The sequence below is a fragment of the Stylophora pistillata genome, chromosome 4 (assembly GCF_964205215.1).
Source record: "Stylophora pistillata chromosome 4, jaStyPist1.2, whole genome shotgun sequence".
NCBI lineage: Eukaryota > Metazoa > Cnidaria > Anthozoa > Scleractinia > Pocilloporidae > Stylophora > Stylophora pistillata.
The window spans coordinates 32,108,452-32,132,580 of NC_142522.1; the positions used below are offsets into that span (position 1 = coordinate 32,108,452).

Sequence of the window (24,129 nt, forward strand, 5' to 3'; positions counted from 1 at the left end):
AAATCGTTGGTAAATATATAAAAGTTTTTACCGTGACCATGTACCTCTGCACCTTTAGTTGTTGTTCCCGCGTCGCCACCTACAAGGAAAAAGAGGAAAGAAGAAATTGAAGCAAGCGAAATCCTGATGCACCGTGAACCCATGTACTCATTGAATATCCAAAGCACATTGCTTTTATTTGTGTGCAACGTATTAATAACTTTGGTCTCAGATATATTTCAGTGTTTTGTTTCCTAACGCTCATAGCTCTTATATGATACGCGTTATTAACCAAGCATGTTCAGTCAAGATGGCCGGATATTGGCCGAGTTCTTATTTTGCATTTTTATGGACCGAGACCCTGACGAGGTCCATAAAAATGTGAAAGAATAATTGGGGTGTACAGGGTCAGGGTTTCCCTCGTATATACAAAGGTTGGGTCGTTTGGGGTGACCGTCTCGGTTCTCCCCCATCCTAGCATTAGCACTGCACTGATGAGGCCCAGAAGGCCGAAACAGTACTGTCTGCAGTTAGTTATATATATATATATATATATATATATATATATATATATATTTCTATAATGTGTGGTAGGCAGAAAAAAACAACTACATGTACATCCCTACAGACCTGTTTCGTGGTTGCCCACTCATCAGGGGATTTCAAAATCCCCTGATGAGTGGGCATATATATTTAGTCCATTGCGGGCGCATCTTGTCCGTCCGAGATTGCCCACGTCGATCTCGCATATGCAAAAGAAAATTGAATAAGAGCTACGTTCGAAATTCTTGTGCAATGTCGGCGATGGACACGCAAAAAGCGGCAAAAGATAGTCACAACAAAGAAAACAGAAACGACTCTCATGAATTTGTTGTGTTACAAAACAGTTAGTCTTCTTTCCCGACTCTCGAAGTCAACAAGCCATTCTTAATTCTTAATAAAGCGAAATCTTTTTGCAGTTATCCTTTCGGTCCGAGACCTTCTTCATATTCTGTTTATATATATATATATATATATAACTAACTGCAGACAGTACTGTTTCGGCCTTCTGGGCCTCATCAGTGCAGTGCTAACGCTAGGATGGGGGAGAACCGAGACGGTCACCCCAAACGACCCAACCTTTGTGGTATCGTCTAAGTCATGCCAGAGTGCTCAAACTAGAGTAAACCAGCGAGCATGCGCAATTGCAACGGCAATGACTCATCCTAGATAGAGTGCTCAATTTGGACATGAAAGCAAAGCTTTGTATGCCAAAGAGCTATATGTATATAGATATATTTAACAATTATTCGCCGAAGGCGGGGTGAATATCGTCGAATAATCCCCGAGACGAAGTCGAGGGGATTATTCGACAAAATTCACCGAACCTGAGGCCAATAATTGTTTTAGTATAATTTCAGAGCTGAACAACTGAGAAATCTCTAAAATCATAACATTTTAGTTGAACATTTTATATAAACCGCGCGGAGCGGTTTATATAGCGTCACATAAGGAACCGCTTGACCAATCAGATTGCTGGAAACTCTTTGCTCAGCTCTGAAATTATACTAAATATATATATAGAAAGTTTAAAAATTGCATGGACAACTTCTGACGTCAAAAATATAAAAATTTTAATAAAAACCTTTTTTTAAAAAAATTTTAATAAAAAACGTTTCGGTCCGAGACCTTCTTCAGTTATTTACAACTTTTGAAATAAAAAAAGAGAGCATTAAATAAGATCGAAGTGCTAATGATTACGTAATTACAGATAACGACTAATGAACTAGTGCTAATAAGAAGATAACAAAAAACCTAATTACAAAGAAAGCAATGGACAAAATACAAGAAACAAACCCTAAAAACTAAGAAATAAGAATACTAAATATGTTAAAATGAGTGACGTAACCAATTGCAAAGAAGCAATGCGGCAAGCAAAAAAAGGGGAGGCCCACTTTTAGCTACAACTGTAAACCGTAACAAAATCCCAAAACAAGGCCTTTGGAGCCCGAAAGGGCAAATTAGCAACAAAATCCCTGGAGGGGCCCTTAAATGATACTAATCATAATAAGATCCCTTGTCGGGGCCTCTGAGCCCAATCCACACCTGAAGAGCCGACAAAATCCAAGAAAAGGGCCCTTGAACGATCGATTAGTAGCGCCTAAAATAAGATGGAAAATTAATTACAGCAAATTCTATTTTTCGAATGAGATTCCTTTCTTTTATTCAAACCATGGGGTGCCAAAGAGAACAACTGAGCACTCCGATAAGCCTCTTTTGTGATTAACAGCCTATCGATCTCTGCAGAGCCACTAGGGGCCTGTACCTGATCAATGCATTGGAACGAAAAATCGTCCAGGGTGTGTGGGGTTTTTGTTAAAGTGTATCGCTACTTCACAAGTTGTATTGTTTGTGAGCATAGCAGATTTGTGATTTCGAAATCTAACTTTAAAGTCGTTAGTAGTAGATCCCACGTATTGCAGGCGACATTTCTTGCAAGAAGCCAAGTAAAGGTTTTTTATTAAAATTTTTTATATTTTTGACGTTCGGAAGTTGTCCATCCTCGCAATTTTTAAACTTTCTACGTTCGTGTTTGCTGTGAGGTTTGGACTGCGAATCTTTATTGATCCTCCTGGCGCGGTGCACCTTTATTGGCCTGAGAGTTCCACTAACGACTATATATATATATATATATATATATATATATATATATATAAATGCGTGTGTGTGTGTAATGTTTTACTCCCTTACAAAGGCATTTCAGCGCAGTAAATTAAGTCCCCTCTCTTACCCCATCCATTGACGGTGGGCGAATCGCCAATATCAAAGGAGAATCTTGTCACTTTACGTGCAAACCACAAGTCAATTCTGGCAGTCCATTTGGGGCACCTTGTTACTTTTCCTCTTGGGTCAAACCTTATGCGAAGCTTACCTATGAATTGCAAGTAATTATAAAATCAATTTAAGTAATATGATTTCAGTTAAGCTCAGGACTTGAGGGAAAACAAAATTAACTAGTTTCCCGTGGGACCATACATTAAATGCTTTGTTATATATATATTTATACTTTCCCTTAAACAGTCATATGGCAAAAACATGCTGTTGTATTCGGCGCGCGGGCAACAACTGCGAATCTCGGTCGGGATACATTTGAATTTGATCAGGGGCACATGACCAAGAATCAACCAATCACAGTGCTCGTTTTGTTGACTGAAAGTCTTGGTATAGTGACGATAATCTTGCCTGGAAAAGTCATATCAGCTTTGTATGTAAACTAGTCATGTTTTTTCCTATCCTATACAACCAAACTAGTTTTTTACTCGACGTGCAAATCACAGGTCAATTCTAGCAGTTCGTTTAAAGGTACTTCTTTGGTCAAATCTTATTCAAAGCTTTCCTGTAAATTGCAGGTAATTACAAATTCAATTCAATAACAACGCGTTAACCAATTAATTAATTTTAATTAATTACTTTTATTTGATTGATTGATCAATCAGAATTGACTCATTCGATTAGAATTTTAAACTCTCACTTCTAAACTCTGGCACATCCTAAGGACCCAAGATGATAAAAGTTTTTAAAAAGAAACTTCCAACGCGTCACACAGTGTCATGATAAATGACAGTAGACATCACGGTACTATACAGTCCGGGATCGTTATCAAATTTGATAACCACGTGACGTCATAATATGGAGGCCATTATGGAAATGTATGTATGTACGTATTTGCGAATATTTATACAGGGTAGCCCAGTTCAGCACTCAGCTGGTTTAAATGGGGCCCTGTGTAACACCCACCCATCCCACCCCAGGTGAGGACATCCACCACAGTAATCTCGTGCGTGGGAAATTAACGTCTCCTACCCCTAGCCCTGCAGGAGACGGGGCCTACGGTTTATTCATCCTTATCCGAGAAGACTAGAATATCTCTCCATTTCTTAACAATTCGTCCATGCTTTAGCGTGCACTATCAAGTTATGGAGCACGTGGGAAGTTTGGAGAGCACGAAAGAAGCGTAAGAGTTGCCCGAGGCAATAGCCGAGGGCGACTCTAGCTTCTTGAGTGCTTTCCAAACTTCCCACGTGCTCCATAACTCGATAATGCACAGCTAAAAGCATGAACCAATTGTTTTTAGAACATAGCCGGTGGAATTGTGCATCAAATCCGGCGCGAAAAACGGACAACAGTATCAAGTGAAGCGAATCGTGACGGCGCTGATGCCGAGTCTCCTTTTCCGTTGTTTTTCCCTTTTTCTGCCTCATTTAAGAACTCTAGCCCATGGGAAAAGGTCGGAAAATTGTCTTCGTTTTGGGACTAGTGGGCCGAGTCTCTGTTTGTATCCATTATTGTCGCGAAATATAATATTTTTCCCCGCGCTAACAATGGCCACTCTCGCGAAAAAAAAAATTTCTGGCGAAGCGAATTGCTGACGCTACCAGCGTGCACTATCAGGATTTGAGCACGCTTACGTATATATTGAATTTGATTGCGCGGCTCTGCTAGCTATGTTCTAATTGATATTATAGAAAGGTACCAAATTCTCCTCAGTTATTTTAAGACCACGAGTATTGGTCCGGCCGGAGCTCGAACCTTCGACCTCCCGCGCGACACAATCCGGCGCTCGAACCAATTCAGCTAACCGAGGATTTTTGTACCCAGTTCGAAATGTTCGCTGTTTATTCGTTATTGCTCGCCGTATGTACCAACAATTCCATAGAAAGTTAATGAATAGATACAGTTCTACCAACTACCAGTGATCAGCTGCCGTATTTTAGATCCGCCGTTATTAATCAAAAGCAAACAAGTTCATCATCAAACTAGCGCTCCGTTTGAGGGTTGACCTTGATTTGGCTTCTTGTCACTTCACACTACTGAAGAAAACGGGATAAGGTCCGACTGGATGGGCCACTTGGCTCAAGTTCAGATTTTACCCAGATGGTTGCCACAGGTCAGGAAATTGTCAGGAAAAAAGATTTCTCAAAGTCAGGAAAAAGTCAGGGTATTTCACTCTAAATCAGGGAAGACTTGTTTTTCAGAGAAGTCAGGGAAAGGAAGATATTTTTGGTTATTCAAGTATTTTGGAGGGTTTTTATAGACATTGAATTTTAAATTAACTAAATTGGGTTACAATGAATATAAAAAAAATGGTTTTGATGGCAATACATAGTGGCTCTTGATCTATCAAATTCCAGACTGAATTGTAATTTAGAAGAAGCAGACAAAAAATGTGCTGGATTGTGTAAATATTGTTGTGTGAAAATTAATGAGATACAGGCATAAGGTTTCCAACAAAGTCAATAATCCATTTTTCGAGTTGTTTCAAGCAGAAACTGTCAGTTAATCTGCCCTGCATGAGACTTACTGAAAATGTAAATAATTGGGAGGCGAGGATGGCTGCGGGAGGTGGTTGGAGGTCATCACTTGAGCTAATTAGTGAAACTGTAAGACTTGGTCTGGGAAATTTTACATTTGTCAGGGAATTTCATTAACCTATGGCTGTAGCAACCATGTTGTATAACTTGTCTCAGAATTAACTGAAAATATTATTTAACATATATTGTGTATTATTAAAAACTGATCATTGGATAATGCAATTCAAGACTTTTATTGGCTTAGCCATTATGGTATATGAGCCAATATACCATAATCTACAAATATGGTAAGCGTACGCGTCAGCTTAATATTAAAAGGGAGCTAAAAAATTTAAGATTTGGTAAGATTTGTCTAATATCTTGGGGGCGTTTTTAATAAAACAATTATTCCACTCGCGCTTGTTGGATATGAGATGATTATAGCCAACGAGGCGCTACGCGCCTCGTTGGCTATCTATCATCTCATATCCAACGCGCGCTTGTGGAATAATTGTTGAATAATATCATATCATATCACTATTGTTATGGATTTTCTAGATTTTTTATATTGTTTTGTTTTTATAAATCCTAATTCTCTTTACAGGTATTTCACAGGAGGCCCCACTTAGCACCTGGCATAGTTCAGGAAAAATACCTTTGAACTGAAGAAAAACAGACAAGATTTGCTATTTTAACACTATTGGGAAGGAAAGCCAAGACCTATAGTTCAAGTAACACCTTTGCTTACAACTGAGCAAGATAGAATTTAGGGGAGGACATCACGAATACTACTAAGAGAATCTCAAAAGAGAAGAGAAGAAAATTCAACTTGGCTCCGACAAAGATGTGCTTCTGTGCTTCAATTTTTACCTTTCTTTGAAGATCACAAGTTCCATTCGAAAACAATCATTTTTGGAAAGTCAGTGCGGTAAATGTGCTTTCGGACGCCATTTTGAATTTATATCATGGTTGCCTCAGTAATATATCACGTGAATGTGAATCTGAGCAAGCATTGGTTACCATTTTGTTTTGGTCTGGATTATCAAATTTGAAAATGGTTCTTGTTATTTCCTACCTTGGTTAGCACAAACTCCTCGCTTTGCCTTCAAATGGTCCACCCAAACGATATTGGTGTCATTACCGTAGACTTTATTTTTCCTCAGATCCACTTGGAGCGCAGGACTATACGGATCTCTGGGATGACTGCAGCCTAAACCGCTCGAAGCTACTCAGGAAAAAAAACGGGAATGTGTTCTCAGTCATCTCTTTTTAGGTTGCGATGGATTTTATTTAATGGATTAAGGGTGCGAAAACAGTAACTAAACTTCCCTCTTTTTCCTTTGAATGAAACAAAATTGCAATGCAACGAAATTTATTATGGACAAGATTTGCTTTTGTAAACTAGCTTTCGATATGATGGTAACCTCTGTAGACTGAGCAAGAATAATCGCTGAAAAAAAATTAAACGAGTAAGCGAGTTTTGAATTATTAAGGAGCTACTTGTGTTGTTCAATCCCCCATGCCTAATTGTAAAATAAAAAGATAGAGTTATCAAGACATTAAAAAAAAATTTAAGAGAAGAGAAAAACGGAGAAAATTTTCAGAAAAAATTGTCCATAATGAGACAGAAGCCGAGACCAGTCTGTGACCAAAGTGAATTGGTACAATACCTGTGAAGGAGCTGTAGCTGGTCAAGGTGATATAAAGCGTTATCGCAAGATGAAGTATGATCATTTCGATCGCCTGAAAAAGACTGCTGAATAAACCACGAGCTCTCGGAACTGATGTCTGTCGAATGGTTTGGAGTCTGCCGCAAACATTACGTGGCGCTCGCTTTTATATGCACCGACTCTTCCTTGTTAGTATTTGTTACGCGTCATGCCATGAATCATTGTAAAAATATAAGCCAACTGGTATTTCAAATTGAAACATTATTCTTTTGTCTAATTTTTTTCTCCTTTCCTTGTCGTAATACACAGGAACTTAGAGGTATTTCATAAAATTCAGTCGTCTATTGAAATCTTACACACAGCCATTTCTAATAGCTAAGTCTCCTTTGAACCGAAAGCAGCCTCAGGGAAATAATGTTCAGTGTAATAATCAAAATCAAGAGAAAACAAGTTTTGAATGATTAAAGAGCTACAATACCTGTGAAGGAGCTCAAGTAGGTCAAGATAATTTAAAGCGTTATCGCAAGATGAAGTATAATCATTTCGATCGGCCGAAAACAAACTGCCGAATAAACCATGAGCTCTCACGATTGTTGTCTGCGGAATGGTTTGGCCCGGAATCAGATCTCAAACGTTACTTGGCGCTCGCTTTTATATGTACCGAATCTTCCTTGTTGTTTATCACGCCACGAATTACGGTATAAACTATAGCCAGCTGGTATTTCAAATTGAATTATTTTTGTCGTATCTCATATTTATTTTCTCCTTGCCATATCAAGATACACACGAACTTAAACGTTTTTTTACGAGATTCAGCTATCCATTGAAATCTTATACGTAACCATTTCTATCAACAAAGTCCCCTCTGACCCGAAAGCAGCCTCAGGGCAATGACATGCAATGATGTACAGCTAATCAAAATAAAAAGAAAACAAGATGGTCCATAAATTAGATGGCTACCGATCGAATAGGAAAACTGAATTTGTTCTGGTGAAGGGGAGATTATCTTTTTATTTCTTCACTAGCAACATTTATGTAAGCTGGTCCAGTTCAGCTTCAAGATGGTTTGAATGGGGCCTCCTTAGCTCTTTTTAATGTTTTAGAATATTTTCATGCGAGAATGACCTGACATGATAATGTCGAAACATGTTTTGTAAACTTATCAGTTTCCTGTCTCGCTGATATCACGTACGTGAAAAAATTGTTCTCAGTTAAGAGGATATTAATAATAAATTCTAGTCGAACATTAACGCAGTAAAGTAGGCAAAGGGGAAATGTAAAATGTTTTTTCCATGTATCGGCACAGCCGCGAACATTGCAAGTCTTCGTTGATTAATCTAACAAATAAATGCTGCGTGCGTCTGGTGAAAAGTGAAGATAAAGTAAAAGAAATTTATGTGTAACGTGATAAATACCTCTACAAAGGTAAAAAAGTGTGATATCCAGCGTATAACATTGTTCCCATGCACACTTTGAGAAGGGTCAGAATCGTCAGCTCGTGTTTAACGAGCCCTAGCTGACGAGACCGTCCACCATTACGACATATGCTGAACGGAGACGCTCGATCGCACTCTCAGACATACGGCGGACGGCCTCGTTTGCCGGGACTCGTTAAATAACGAAGCTATCAAGTATATGCATTGGGCTAAACTGCGAGAAGTCCCTCCTTCTCGGCGAAATCCGCCGTGCGAATCCAAGAAATCCATGAAAAAAAAAAAGGGACAGCTCATAGTCTAGCAAATGGACTTTGTTACACGCTGAGTATCGCGCATTTTTTACTTCTCGTGCCCGCTATCTATTTTTTTTTTTTTAATAATTGGACAGTCATAAACTATGTCACTGTGCGGGCCAGGGTGCATTTAGTTTAGGTTGCGCCGAAGATCTTCGGCGTGGGTTTTAAAATTTTGCGGCGTACCGGCGTGCGATCGACAAGATGTCGGCGTACTCAAGCGAATGATGAAGGCAATACTTGGCGTAATCGGCGTACCCTCACTAACCTGGCGTAGCCACGAAAGGCCACTTGACCTGTGGCGGCTGTGGCCAATAAATGAATAAATGTATGATCTTTTTGAGTGCATATATCTTTGTAGAACGTCTGTCACAGTACAATACTTGTATCCAGCGAGCATTGGCAAGCAACCGCTCTAATACCTGCGCGTTCGAAGGCGAATTTGTTCTCTTTCAGAAGAGTGGAAACCTGGGACTAAGAAAGGCACGCGCATTTGTTTTTAACTTTTTGCGGGTCCCCAAACGATACCATAACTGAGCGCGCGCTTACTCGCGCCCCGTGTTTCCTCTCTTTTTTAATGTGGGAAGTGGATTATTGCTTTTCGCTGAGTTTCAGTGAATGCTCGTAGCTCGCGAGCTCTTGATTGGAAGAAACACTAGAACTTGCTGTCCTGAGTGTATAATATTCCGTACTTACCCTTTCCAGAACAATGTACTGACCAGTGACCAAAACGGTCGTACAACTTGGAATCCCCGCCCCCTCCAAAAAATAAAGGGTTTCAGAAAATGCAAACTATTGATCAAGACTTTCGTTTACGTCGTGGCTCCTAAAAGAGCCGTTTTTTGTTGTGGAAGTTAGTCCTCGACAGCTTCGGCCTCGCCATCATCCCCACGCATTATATATTACTCCAATGTATCCAAGTTCTCTACCATAGAAAGGATGGTATCTTTAAGGACGCTGTATTGCATCAAACTCGTCTGCAAATCTTCGTCGCGTATCCCCGTGGTAGCTATTGAAGGAAAACGAACATTCAGCAACTGTTCACGATGTTCTTGCAGCGTTTCCAATAGATCAAAACGCTCATCGCGAGTGTGGTTGATTGGTCACAGTCGCAACAACTTTAACGACATTCTCTATTGTCTGGAGAAAACAGTCAGCGGAAGATAATCAATGTTTGGCTAAACCATCCTCTACCCTCGACCCAACTGCCACCTCACATATGGGGCACGGTGGATAAAGGTACACCATCTAGAACAACAAATCAGGCCATACTGGTCGTTGCCCGTGATGAAACTGGCGTTCCCTGTCCGATTCCTGTCGCTTCCCCCGGGATTTACTCAGAGCCTGAACAAGCGTCAAACGAGGTGCTAGCAGAGCTTCTTATCAAATCAAATGAAAACAATTTTTCAAAAGAGGTGCTTTCAAGACTGTGTGGCGTTGCAGTAGATGGTCCATGCCAGGCAAGTGGGTTTCTCAGAAAGCTCTTAGAGGCATTAAACATCGTCGAAACTCGGGAGGATCACCTGGCCTTACCAGTGACATGGGCTGCTGCTCACATCTTGAATTTGGGCGTGTCTGGCGTCAAGAATTCGAAATTACCTGGTGGCATCTTCTTCCAAACGTTTCTGAAAAGATTCAACGTCTTCAATCCCATTTTGGCCAATGGGAAAGGTTTTGCCTTCCTTCACTGAGCTAGTATATGAAACATCTCTAAGACCGGTAGCGTATGTAGGTCAGCGTTATGCCAGTTCCTCCTATGAACAGTGGTGTAAAATTGAGCAAAGCTATGGATCGTTCTGGAAAGCATTTGAAGCATTGTATCCAAATCGAAATGAAGAGGAAGAGCTCCAGTACATGATTGCCGGATCAGATTTTGTTGTTGATTTGCTGGCCTGCTTGGATATCATGGGGCTTGTCAACGGTTGATCTAATGCTACGTGTCCAGTCGCTTGACACTCCTGTGTGGAAGTTGAAACTCTGGTGGCCAAGGGTTAAACCAAAGCTATCAGAAGTTGCTAGCGGTGATACAGTGCATTTCCCGCGATTAAAGAAAGTTAGAGAGACGTTGAAGCCTGGTGGAAAGTAGAAAGGAGTTAAGCTATTGAAAGGCTGGCTCGTCACAAAAGACGAGGAAAAACGCGTTACTGGAGGTCGGTTTACGTGGAAACTGCGAGAAGAAAGCGACATTAAAGAAGATCACAAACGTGTTGCATCTGATCTGATGAATGCACTAGACCGTCGAGTGCAATCTGCTGTGTCAGACCATTCCTCGACGGTTTTCCAGGCATTCGATGGGGCTGGTCTGGTGGGGCTACAATGTGGCGCTTTATTGGCAGATGGCGTCGTGAAGTTGGAAATAGAGCACGTCGAGTACGATACCTATGGCGTAAGAGCATGTGAGGCTGTCCTAACAGTTGGTTCTAACATGGAACTTATCCAGAAGTCGGGAATGGATCTAGATCCTCGGCTGGCATTCCGTTACATGGAAAGAATTAAAGAGACTGTAACAGTAGGTATTTGGAAAAGTCTAAGTCCTACTTGGTTTATGGTTCAAGGTACTGATCATGATGAGCCATTGAAACTGACTAGGATGCTAATCTTGTCCTGTTTGAGCATGCCCCTTCAATACTTTGGACGCCGTTTTTAAGATGAAGTTTGCCAGTGGACAGGAGTACAATGTCCGTTTACACGAACAGAATGTTTTCAGCTCATGTTACTCTCAAGAAGACATTTATAGCATCGCACAACCACAATCATGCGCTATCCTGGATATTGTACTAGCAAAAGGGGGACCAGAGGCCATTGCAGAAAGCTATTATAGCTGCATGAGAGTACAGCAAAAGTCTGGAGGCCAATCAAATGAGACACTTTCCAGAAGAATGAAACTGAACTGGTGTTTACCCTCATTAAAGAAGTGTGATGATATCATTCATGAAAGCGTCAGCCTGCATTTGAAAGGAGATGATGTGATCCGCTCCCACGGACGAAATGCTTTCTTTTCAGGATATGAGAAGCATTATTCAGTCTCGCCGGAAAGTCGGGGATCGAATAGATTCCTATTCAGGTCGCTGTCCTTTTCTGGCAGATAAGTAAGACAACATGTGTGTATTCTGTGCCAACGCTGATCGTCATTTGTTTGACGTGACGATTCCTAAAATTCAAGAACATAAATTCACAAATTATATAAAAAGGCAAGCAATTGGTTGCTTTCCTTCAGGAATTTGGACATTTATTGGTCTACGCTGTATACCTAATGACCAACTTCTATCTATTAAGTCATGTGAAGTGGATCTATACTTCCTGTAGCTCACTGACATGTGGAAGGAACGTAAAAGCCGGATGTATACTTCTTGACAACGGTTAGCAAATGCAAAATTACTCAAGCGAAGCACGATAGTATATGTATTTAATGCACATTGTGCGAAAATTAAGGTGCACACTTTGAATATCACCTGTTTCTATGAGCAATATTGTTTCTAAAATTTTAAGGTGCGGAAGTGATAACTGATAACAACGGAAATTCATAGTTCCTTGTCAATGGATAAGTGAAAACGATCCTGAATCAATATTAGCCGGCTCTTATGTCCTCGATTTCTAGCGATGGCTATATAAAATAAAGCACCATCACTGAACGCATAAATATGAAAAGTAAATGTTTTTTCTCCTGATAGCGAGCATGGACATCCCTTCAACAAACTAGTCTCCAGCTGCAGGATTTCTCTTAATCGCCTCTCTTACGCGGCGGCGCAGCGGCAAAAGATCTGGGCCCGGGGGCAATTATTGGCGTAGTATGCTACCAACGGTGTAGAATTGTGGCCTATTCGGCGTACATTTTCAAAGCCCTCGGCGTAACTTCGGCGTAACTTCGGCGTAAGATCTATGCGGAATGCACCCTGGCTGAAGGATTCAAGAGATTCAGTCCCCAAGCTATCATTTCTACATCGCGTTTAAGTTTCCCAAACCTTTTGTCCATTACTGCTTTAAGAGTTTTAATTGCTCTAGTGCAGTTGTCCCATTTGTATGCTTCAGTAACGGTAAAACAAAGGATCAAGATCTGCACAAACATGAGGATCAGAAGACGCGGGGTCTTGAGCGGTGAAGTCATCTCAGTTCACTGCCACAGCACTGAGTTGCAGTATGAATAGTATTAGATCGAGTTCTGTTTGTGAGGCTGTCAACTTGTCTGGGATACCTAGAGCAATTAAAAACGCTCAATTGAGTGTCGAAAGTAATCTGGGATTGCTTTGGTTTTGCTTTTCTTCACTCTGTGATTGGTCCAGAAGACTCACACCACTCTCTCAACCGATCAGATATGTTGTAAAATGAAGCATAGCGTGACAAAGCGTGACAAACAATTCTAGAATCGCTTTGATTAAATAATTACAGCCGGAAATATGATTTATGTGTGACCCTTTGTTGATAGAGTATCCGTGAAAATATTCCTACCACGTGTCGCACGGAATATGGAAACTTGTACGTGCATTCTGTCTAAAAACACGTTGGAACACTAGTTCCGCAGGATTTACGTAAGTGTTCTCCCATATCTGTGAAATTGTGGATATGTGGTAATCAAGTTGTTTATGCCAAGGGAAACTCGTATTATCTTCTGTATTTTGTATCACGTATGATTTAGCTACCATTATGTATATAAGAACCTTGATTCAAGCAATAAAGAGATTCAATTGATTGTAAAGCAGTTGAGTGTCCTCCACCCTGTGCGTGATTCTTCGCGGTAAACCCAACGTTTGCCTAAGCATCGGAACGGCTCGACGCTAACCGACCTTCGGCCGAAATTTGCTTTTCTTGGCTCTCTGATTGGTCCAGAAAACTCACACCACTCTCTCAACCGATCAGACGCAAAACTGAAGCCAATCATGACTTGATCACCCGCGTCTTGCCGCTGTTTAGGCAGCTTGGCTCTGATTGGCCGTTGTGATTAATTTCAGTGGTCTTGGAATCGAACTATATGCCATTCCCAGGAAACTTTCAACTTTTCTTTTATGGTTCTATTAATACACGCACGCAGGTCTCTTCTCTTTGTTACTACCTATATTGATAAACAGGAACTCAAACGTAGTTCACGTGCAGTAATCATTTGAAATTTTTTATTACTTTTGTTATTTTTTTTTTTACATTTCTACGTACGAGCAAAGTCCGCTTTGACCGGATAGGAGCCTCGGAAAAAAAAAAATTAGGGCTTATAAAAACCAAGAGAAAACAAGGCTGCTAATGAAATAGATAGCTACCAATCTAATGAAAAAAAAAATTGTTGTCAAGAGGAGATTCGTTGATTATTTAAATGGTTTAAAATACTCAAGTTTTAGGTGAGCTGTCTCCCATCTTGCTGATGTCTTGTTTTTCAAAAAATGAAAATAAAACAAAACAAAAACAGGAAATACAAAGTATTTCATGAGATTCAGCAATCCGCTGGAATCTTCCAATAAAACAATCCTACGAGCAAAGTTCGCTTTATTCCGATAGTAGTCTGAAGGAGATATGGTGTAGATAAAATAAAGAGAAAACGAGGGAGCAAATGAAACAGATACCTAACAATTTGATGATGGTATTTTTTTCTGATCAAAGCGGAGTAATTTCAAGTGAGCTGTTTCCCGTTTCGATAACACCGCTTACTCCAGAAAAACAGGAAGTACATTGTATTTCACGAGATTCAGGAATCGACTTAACTGAGACATTCCTCCGAGCAAGGTCCAGTTAGATCTCATGGCAGCCTCGGGAAAATGATCCAATGAAACCAAGAAAGAATGAGGGAACAGATAGAAAAGATAATTCCATGGCTAAGTGAGCTGTTCCCGTTTCCAAGATACCTCTGACTCTAGAAGAACAAGAAGTAAACTGCATTTCACGAGGTTCAGCAATCCGCTAAAGCCATTTATTCTCTAAGGGTCGATTTACATGGTGCAACTTTATCGCATGCGACAAGCTTGAGACGGGCCTACGACACGTGTGTGATATTTTCACCGACGATATGCAACTGAGTTAGATTTCACTGCACCCTGCGGGCAATGAAATCAAGAAAGAATGAGAGGACTAATAGAAAAGATAGTCAATTGTCCAAAAATAAACTGTTTTTTTTTTCTTTTGAACGATACTCTGTTTAATCCAAAAGTTAAAATTCTAACGACGGCTATACGGCTCGAATTTCGAAGGCAGAAGGTTTTTGGCCTAAGAAGATGTCAACTGTTAGTAAAATATACTTCCCAGAAATATCCCTGGAACATTTTCAAGGACAAAGCTACTGATTATCATAGCAAAGAGGTCCTAAACACGATTGGGAAGCGTATTTACAAAACTTAAGAGACGCGGTAATTTCTAGTAAGAGTTTCTTTTTTTTTCTTTGGGGACACCTGGGTAAAGGTTTATGCAGTTTTTTCAAAGGATTATAATTTTGTTAGTGACAGAGCTTTCTTTTGGAAAACGTAAATGTCCACCATTTGGCAACCTGTCGGGGCAGACGCCTCTGTTGGCTTCTTAATAGGCCATTTTAAAGTTGTGTGCTTAGTTGCCGAGCCTTTGATTTCATGGGAGTGAGGCTAAAGGTGATCTTGTCGTGATAGAGACCTGTACCTAGTTAGCATGATAACAAAGTAATATACATTTGAAAGGCAGTAAGGTTTGAATCATTGCGAGGTCCAACCCACAGCCTCACTCCCGTTCAAGGGCTTGGCAGCCAAGCACACAACTGTAAAATGGACTATTTACTCACACAAAGTCTCAAGTTTCTTCTCATAGCTACCGAAAGTAAACCACATCGGATCATTCAGTGAAAAAAAAAAAAAAAACCTCGAAGATACGCCCCAATGCACAACTTTATTCTACTATGCAGCATTGTTACATTCTACTGGTTGACTCAAGCTCAGAGAAGAGCTTTATTTCCTCCCGTCTAATGAGCTAGCGTGCTGCAACAGGCTTGCTAGACCCAGGAGATGGCCACGAAACAGAGACCGGTCCCAGACCTGTATGTACCGTGTATGACGCGGTTCATGCTCAGCCATATGTCAGTCGCGGTAGAGGGGGGTAATGCAACGCGCCGTCCACTCAGTTGAAACAGGTATCTGCTGTCGTACACGGCTTGATAGCCGCGGTAATTGGTCACTTCCACACGCTCATGGCTGATGTAAATCGTCATGTGATCGCCAGTGACATTTGGTTTTGATTCAACCGTCAGATGACCATTAATGGTATAGCCCTGGTGACCAGGGAAATCGTTGGTAAATATATAAAAGTTTTTACCGTGGCCATGTACCTCTGCACCTTTAGTTGTTGTTCCCGCGTCGCCACCTGTAAGGAAAAAGAGGAAAGAAGAAATTGAAGCAAGCGAAATCCTGATGCACCGTGAACCCATGTACTCATTAAATATCCAAAGCACATTGCTTTTATTTTTGCAACGTATTAGTAAATTTGGTCTCAGATGTATTTCGGTGTTTTGTTTCCTGACGCTCACAGCACTTATATATGTGTGTATAAGCATTATAAACCAAGCATGTTCGGTCAAGATGGCTGGATATTGGCCGCGTTCTTTTTTTGCATTTTTATGGACCGAGACCAAGACGAGGTCTATAAAAATGCGAAAAAAAATATTATGGCTAATATCCAGCTATCAGGAACGAAAAAAGAATGGCTTGTTTACTTCGAGAGTTGGGAAAGAAAGCCAACTGTTTTTGTAACACAACAAACTCACCAGAGTCGTTTCTGTTTTCTTTGTTTTGACTATCTTCTGCCGCTTTTTGCGTTTCCATCGCCGACATTGTACAAGGATTGCGAACGTAAATGTGCATTTCAGCGTGTAACTTTTAATTTCAATTATCCTTATCATTATATTACTCTTATAGGATTGGATGTAAAACATTTTTATTCCACGTATTTAAGACTTTTGCGTTGCTCGTAAATTTTACTCCACATTGATATTTAGTGCTGAGGAAGCACGAATGGGCGAAACGTACACGTATTAAAGGCCACAAGAGAAAAGTTCGCTTCTTCTTCTATATTTTAAGTTTTGAAAAAGGTTTATTCATAACAAACCACCTAAGTTACAAAATAAAAGTGCTAACGCACGTGGGCTTGGCCCCAACTAATTATTAATAAACAGTCCAAAGTTCCAAAGTTCAAGAGTTCTTAAATATATACGAGTATTAAATATTACTAATATTAATGTAAGATTATAAATAATTCCAAAATAGTTAGGTCTAATATTAATGTAAGCTTAATCTATAATATTGGTATGGTTAGGGCTAACGTAGACTAATATTAATGTAACTCTAGGATTGTTTAATGCTAATTCTAAGTTGTAAATAATTCCAAGTTGATTTAATCAAATGTTAACTAAAGCTTAAGGTAATCTATTTACAAATGTATTCTATAGGAGTCCCCATCAATTGTACAGATTGATGGGGACTCCCAAGCGTTTTTAAAGTTAGATAACGAGAGTCGGAAGTAGTCGCACGCAATTCTGTTTTTGGTCTCGCTGAGGGCCTAGCGAATTATACCCTCAGGGGGGTCATTCCCATTGTGGAAGGAAGATTTATTTCGAAATTTCCGGATGCAGTACAGAATTGTCTTAATTAGAAAGCGGGCAATACGATTCTGTTTTGGACTAGCGGGGGTCCGACGAAAAAAGAAAACATAGGTACAGGATGGGAGAAAGCTAGTTCCTAGGATAGAGGAGATAATAGGGGAAAAGTGGGTCCATGCAGATTTCACACGGTGGCAATTGAGAAAACAGTGATCTATAGTTTCTTTACGGGAACAGAAGGCGCACTTATCTGAGTCGATATATCCTCAATTCTTTAGAGAATCGCGGACCTTAAAAGCGCGAAGTACAATTTTCCAGAGTATGTCGTTCTTATAATTTTCAGAAAAGTCATCTCGCACTAAATTCCAAATTTTGTCAAGATTAAAGTCAATCGGAAGGAAGGGAGTCCAAAAGCGATGAAGAATTGGAGATGTGGAGTTTTCCTTCAAGAGAGTTCGATAACATTTCTTGGAAGAAAATTCAAAATCGCACCACTCCGTGCGGGAGAGAATCCCACGTAGAGTGGTGAGCGCCGAGAGAACATTCTCATAATAGGGCGTCAAGATCTGTGTACTCGGGGTGGAATTATCTCGAACAGAGCTCCACTCCGAGCGACAGGAGGCAAGCCTAGAGCCTAGAAAATATCTGGCCAAATAAAAGGATTTTGATTCGCGATCATCTAGATTGGAAATTACTGAGGCTAATTTAAGAGATTTACCTTTGATCAGGAAATTCAAAATTCCGAGACCGCCACTGCTAAGAGATTGGTGGCAGGACGCTCGGCTAACCGTTTCAATTCGACAACCCCAGAAAAATGGCCAAATTAAAGCGTTCACCTTAGAAATGACCCATTTCGGAACACACAAAACTGTAGAGAGATATAGGAGCTTGCTAATTCCGAGGGTGTTAACGATGAGTGATCGGCCGACAAGAGAAAGAGAGCGGGATTTCCATAAATTTGGATGTTTTTCTAATTTCTCTAGTTTTGGCTGCCAGTTATCTAATTCAATATCGCGGCCGAAAACAACAGCTAGAATTTTAATTTTTGTCATCCATTTGAGGCCAAGTGGTTGGTCGTCGCGCGTACGCCACGCCCCCAACCACATGGCCTCTGTTTTCGTGAGATTGAGGCGTGCCCCAGAGCCACGCTCGTAAATATTAATCATGTTGAGTAGAACTTGCAGAGAGCGATAAGATTTCACTATACAGGTCGTATCGTCAGCATAATTTCCAACTTTATAGCAGAGACCTTGTATACCCGGAAGGAGAAAGCCTTCGATCTCAAGATTATTTCGGATTTTGCATGCGAGAGTTTCAACGCACAAAACATAGAGCAGGGGAGACAGGGAATCCCCTTGTCTTACCCCACGGGACAAAGGAATCGCATCGGTTAGCCATTCATTAACAATAACACGCATATTGGCTCCATTATATAAAGTGTTGATCCAAAAACAAAAAGACGGGCCAAAACCAAAACGGGGTAAGAGGCTTTGCAGAAATGTGTGATTAACGCGATCGAAGGCTTTCTCTTGATCTAAACTGAGCAAAATGCCGGTTTCATTCGTGCGGTCGGTGTAATCTAAGATATCTCTAAGTAAATGTAAGTTTGAAGTAATTTTGCGTCCGAGCACAGAGCAAGTTTGACCAGGGTCAACGATATATTCCAGAACTTTAGAGAGTCGAAGAGAGAGAACTTTTGAGCATAACTTATAATCAACGTTTAAGAGGGAAATCGGACGCCAATTTTTCAGATTCTTACGATCTCCTTTCTTAAAAATAACGCATGTGTTGCTCATCTTCATGGAATCACACATCTCTCCGGTTTGGTAGCATGCATTTAAGACTCGACATAAATGAGGAGCCAAACGATCCCAAAATCTAGCGTAGAATTCAACCGAAAGGCCATCAGGGCCAGGCGATTTATTCCTATTCATATTTTTCATAGCGAGAGTAAGTTCGTCAAGCGTGATCTCGCCTTCACAAGATGACGCCTGATCAAAAGTTAATTTCCGTGATAAAGAAGATAAAAGATCTTCTTGAAGAGCAGCATCTATCGGTTCTTCGGAAAAGAGCTGAGTGTAGAAATCGAAACGAGCTTTTTCAATCTCCTCTCGGGAGGAGACTTCGATACCGGTAGAATCATAAACCGAACAGATGTGGGATCGTTGAGCTTTAATTCTTTGTAAATTAAAAAAGTACCGACTGAGGCGTTTGCCTTCCTCTAGCCATTCTACTCTACTACGAATAATGATTCCTTCGACTTGTTTAGTTCGAAGGGCTTTCAAGCGACATTCGGCGTCAGAAATTAAAGGGATAACGGAATTGTATCCATCAACTAAAGGTTGACGAAGACGGATCAATTTGTTCGTCAAAATCACCTTGTCTCTTTGCAATTGTCTTCGCTTTTTACGGGAAAAGGAGATCGTTTCTTCTTTAATAGACTGTTTTAAAAACTCCCACCAACCTTGGAGACACGGAAAACAAGATAAAAAACGTACATGATCATCGATTAGTTTCGCTATAGTAGCGCAAAACTCCTTATCGTTCAAAAGAGAGTTGTTAAATCACCAAACGCCTGGACCGTGTTTTACGGCGGTGGGAATATCAAAGGTAAGAAAAACAAAACCGTGGTCTGATATCGAACAAGGGCGAAAATCACACTTAACGTTGGGTGATAATAAATCTTTCGAGATCAAAAACTCGTCAAGTCTACTCCCAATTGACCGTGTGGAATTAAACCGCGTAAATTCTCTTGATCTTGGATGCAAATTTCGCCAAACATCTGAAAGCGCGAAATCACTTTTTAAAGATTCGTAGTCTTTGTGTATAGAGATATTCCCACCAAATTTATCGAGAGCGTTGTTGTAACAATTAAAATCTCCTCCGATGATAGTCGCAGAGGAGGGAATAAAAAATTCATGAATCGAAACAAAAAAACTTTTCCGTTCGGTAGAATTGGTAGGTGCGTAGATATTGACTAGATTAATATCAAAGTCGTTGTACCTGATCAAAACACTGACAATACGACCTTGTGAGTCCTTCTTCCAAGATACGATTTCGTTTGAGCATTTCGAAGAAATCAAAGTGACGACACCACCCTGTTTCCCGGAGGCAGGGGACCAAAAACTACGGCCCAGCGATCTACGGGATAGAGATTTGATAGTAGATTCAGAATGAATTAACGTTTCTTGTACAAAACAGACATCACAGTTGGACTTCTCGATCAAATCAAACAAGAAATGTTAGCTAATTAAAAGTTACACTCGCCGTACATCATTCAAGTAAAAGATGTTATCTCTGCCTCACAGAAAATGTGCCAATTATCTGCCGACCCGAACTATCAACACTAACCAAACGTAATGAACTCATGTCTTCCTGCCGCCACAGAAACATGCACCAACTAAAAACTGTTAAATTTCGCGCTGCATAAATTAGATCATACTGTGTATAAGCGATGGTAAAGATTATTTGCATTAAATCCCCTGATGAGTGGGCAACCACGAAACAGGCTTGTAGGGATGAACTTGTAGTTTATTTGTCTTTTTCCTCCCGCAATATATATATATGTGTTTATTAAAAACTGGGTCATTGGATAATGCAATTCAAGACTTTTTATTGGCTTAGCCGTTATGGTATATGAGGCAATATACCATAATCTACAGATATGGTAGGCGTGCGCGTCAGCTAAAAATTAAAAGGGAGCTAAAAAATTTAAGATTTGGTTAGATTTTTCAAATATCTTGGGGGCGTTTTTAATAAAACAATTATTCCACTCGCGTTTGTTGGATATGAGATGATTATACTCGACGCTACGCGCCTCTTTGGCTATCTATCATCTCATATCCAACGCGCGCTCGTGGAATAATTGTTAAATATACTGCCTGATGAGCGCTTAACGCACGAAACTCAGAGTTGCAGCGAATCATGTGTGTTTCCTTCTAGTCACTTAATGTTATATATAGATATATATATATAAATGTGTGTGTGTGTGTAATGTTTTACTCACTTACAAAGGCATTTCAGCGCAGTAAATTAAGTCCCCTCTCTTACCCCATCCATTGACGGTGGGCGAGTCGGCGATATCAAACGAGAATCCTGTCACTTTACGTGCAAACCACAAGTCAATTCTGGCAGTCCATTTGGGGCACCTTGTTACTTTTCCTCTTGGGTCAAACCTTATGCGAAGCTTACCTGTGAATTGCAAGTAATTCTAAGGTAAATTTAAGTAATATGATTTCAGTTAAGCTCAGGACTTGAGGGAAAACAAAACTAACTAGTATTTGGCGCGCGGGCAACAACTGCGCAGTTGTATCCCGGTTGGGATACATTTGAATTTGATCAGGGGCACGTGACCAAGAATCAACCAATCACAGTGCTCGTTTTGTTAACTGAAAGTCTAGGTATATAGTCATAGTGATAGTGATAACAGAACAACTGCTTGCAGCAATTAATGCTGAATTGAGACCTGTTTTACAACACTGTGCAGAGGACTGCAAGTAGCAGTTTACAATTAATAAAGGCGAATGTAACAGATGCCCCCTTCCCCCAATTCCCAGTAATTCCCTATCTGACAGATGCCCCCTTCCCCCAATTCCTTCCCCCAATTCCCCCCACATCACAGTAATCTCGTAAGTGGGTTCTTTAAGGTCCCCTGCCTAACCAAATTTACTAATTAATAGATGCAGGAGACGGGACCTACAGTTTATTCGTCCTTATCCGAAAAGACTAGAATGTCTGTCCATTTCTTGATATTATAGAAAGGTAGCACATTCTCCTCAGTTATTTTAAGATTTTGAGTGTTGGTCCGGCCTGGGCTTGAACCCTCGACCTCCCGCAGAACAGTCCGGCGCTCTAACCAATTGAGCGAGCCGGGAGGCGGTTATATAACAACGACGACAATCTCACCTGGAAAGTTATTTCAGCTTTGTTTGTAAACTAGTCACGCTTTTTCCTATCCTCTACAGCCAAACTAATTTTTTACTTCACCTTAATTCATCCTTACATCGTCTACTGTAACTCCGTCTGGTCGTCCACATGCGTATCCAACTTAATTAAATAGAACTTATTATTTATTCTCCAAACTATGAATTTTTTATATTTTCCAAGTAAATATGTTTGAAATCGTCAAATTCATGTTTAATTATAAAGATAACCTATCGCCCGCTTTGCTTCTCAATCCTTCTGTAAAATAATAGCCAAATTCACTGCTATGTTACGAAAAAACAGCCAATAATTAGTTTGGGTCGTACGAATCTCAAGCAAATTACAATTCTCTACCATGTCTGCCATTACGGGACCATCAATTTAGAACTCTCTTCTCGTTTCAGTCACTCGTTGGTCAAATCTTCCTCGCTTTAGGCCAAAAAGGCCATAGGTTTTTCTTAAATAATCACTGAATTGGCCGAACTGCACATTTACCGCACTTATTCTTTTTTAAATATCATTGTTGTGAGTGGCCTCTCCCCTTGGCCCGGTGGCATCTTGGGCCCACCCGCCTTCTATGAATGATAATGTTGTCGCTAATTCTTTTCATATTATTAAAAGGCAAAAACTCTTGCACATCCTAAAGACCCAAGATAACCACAGCTTTCTAAAGAGATTTCCAAAGCGTTGGACAGCGTCAAGGTAAAAGACAGTAACTACCATACTTTTTATATCATATTTTCTACCTTGGTTTGCACAACCTCCTAGCTTCACATACTTCAAACGGTCCACCCAAGCGATGCTGGGGTCAGAACCGTAAACTCTCCTCGTCCTGAGATCAACTCGGAGAGTAGGCGTAAGCGGATGTCTGGGCTAACGACAGCTTAAACAGCTCGAGGCTACAAAGGAAAAAAAAACGGGAATGTGTTCTTCATCTCTATTTGTTGAGGTCGAGATTAAGTTTTTTGAATGGACTACAGAAAGAAATCTGTATCAGTAACTAAACTTCCCGCTTTTTCCTCTGAATCAAACAACATAGTGATACAATGAAATTGATGAATTAAGGACAAGATTTTCTTTTGTAATTTGATATGATGGTGAATTTCGGCGGACCTCTGTGGAACGAGCAAGAATAATTGGTGAAATTTTTTAAACGAGTTAATGACTTTTGAATTTTTAAGGAACCACTTGTGTTGTTCAATCTCGCATTAATAATTGTGAAATAAAAAGATAGAGTTATCAAGACATGAAGAAAATTTAAGAGAAGAAAAAGATGAAGAAAAATTTCCATATAAATTTCAATAATGAAACAGAAGCAGAGCAGTCTGTGACTAAAGTAAATTAGTACAATACCTGTGAAGGAGCTCAAGCTGATCAAGGTGATACAAAGCGTTATCGCAAGATGAAGTATGACCATTTCGATCGGCTGAAAAAGACTGCTGATTAATCCACGAGCTCTCAGGACTGATACCTGCTGAATGGTTTGAAATATGCCTCAGACGTTTCGTGGCGCTCGCTTTTATGCGCATCACGTTTTTTTTTTTCTTGTCTCATATTTATTTTTCCTCCTTTCCGTCTGATCAAGTTACACAGGAACTTAAATGTATTTCACAAAAATCAGCCATCCATTGATATGTTATACTCAGCCATTTCTAGAAGCAAAGTAATTACTGAAATAAAATAGATGGCTACCAATCTAATGGGGAAAATTTTTTTGTAATCAAGAGGAGATTCGTCGCTTCGTATCAACGGTTTTAGGTGTATTTTCATGCAAGGATGATATTTGTTTTGCAAACTTCTCAATGTTGTTTGTTTTAAGCGAATTGCTATCATGTGATGAAGTATGATCATATCGATCGGCTGCAAAAGACTGCTGAACAAACCACGAGCTCTTAGGATTGATGTCATTGGAGCATGACATTGCTTTACAAACTGCTTAATGTTGTTTAATTTAAGCGAATTGCTTTC

The 24,129-nt window shown here is 40.1% G+C and overlaps 1 protein-coding gene and 2 pseudogenes across 2 annotated transcripts in view; 1 reads left to right on the top strand and 2 right to left on the bottom strand.

Moving 5' to 3' along the window:
• Positions 1-7,679, bottom strand: part of LOC111342209 (uncharacterized) — an 8,090-nt gene extending 411 nt beyond the window's left edge. Inside the window, exons 1-4 of the mRNA XM_022949255.2 lie at positions 6,980-7,679; positions 6,385-6,534; positions 2,750-2,890; positions 1-79 (exon numbers count right to left, since the gene is read on the bottom strand). The exon at positions 1-79 is cut by the window's left edge and continues 411 nt beyond it. Coding sequence (XP_022804990.2) covers positions 1-79; positions 2,750-2,890; positions 6,385-6,534; positions 6,980-7,043 — 434 coding nt within the window. The 5' untranslated portion in view covers positions 7,044-7,679. The remainder of the gene's footprint in view (positions 80-2,749; positions 2,891-6,384; positions 6,535-6,979) is intronic.
• A 1,968-nt stretch (positions 7,680-9,647) lies between these two features.
• Positions 9,648-11,801, top strand: LOC148733371 (uncharacterized; annotated as a pseudogene).
• Positions 11,802-15,517: 3,716 nt separating this feature from the next.
• On the bottom strand, positions 15,518-23,733 carry LOC148733372 (uncharacterized; annotated as a pseudogene). The gene is made up of 4 exons (XR_015999827.1): positions 23,515-23,733; positions 22,908-23,060; positions 21,289-21,429; positions 15,518-16,007 (listed from the first exon to the last, which is right to left on the bottom strand). The product of XR_015999827.1 is annotated as an uncharacterized LOC148733372 (transcript).
• Between the last annotated feature and the right edge of the window lie 396 nt (positions 23,734-24,129).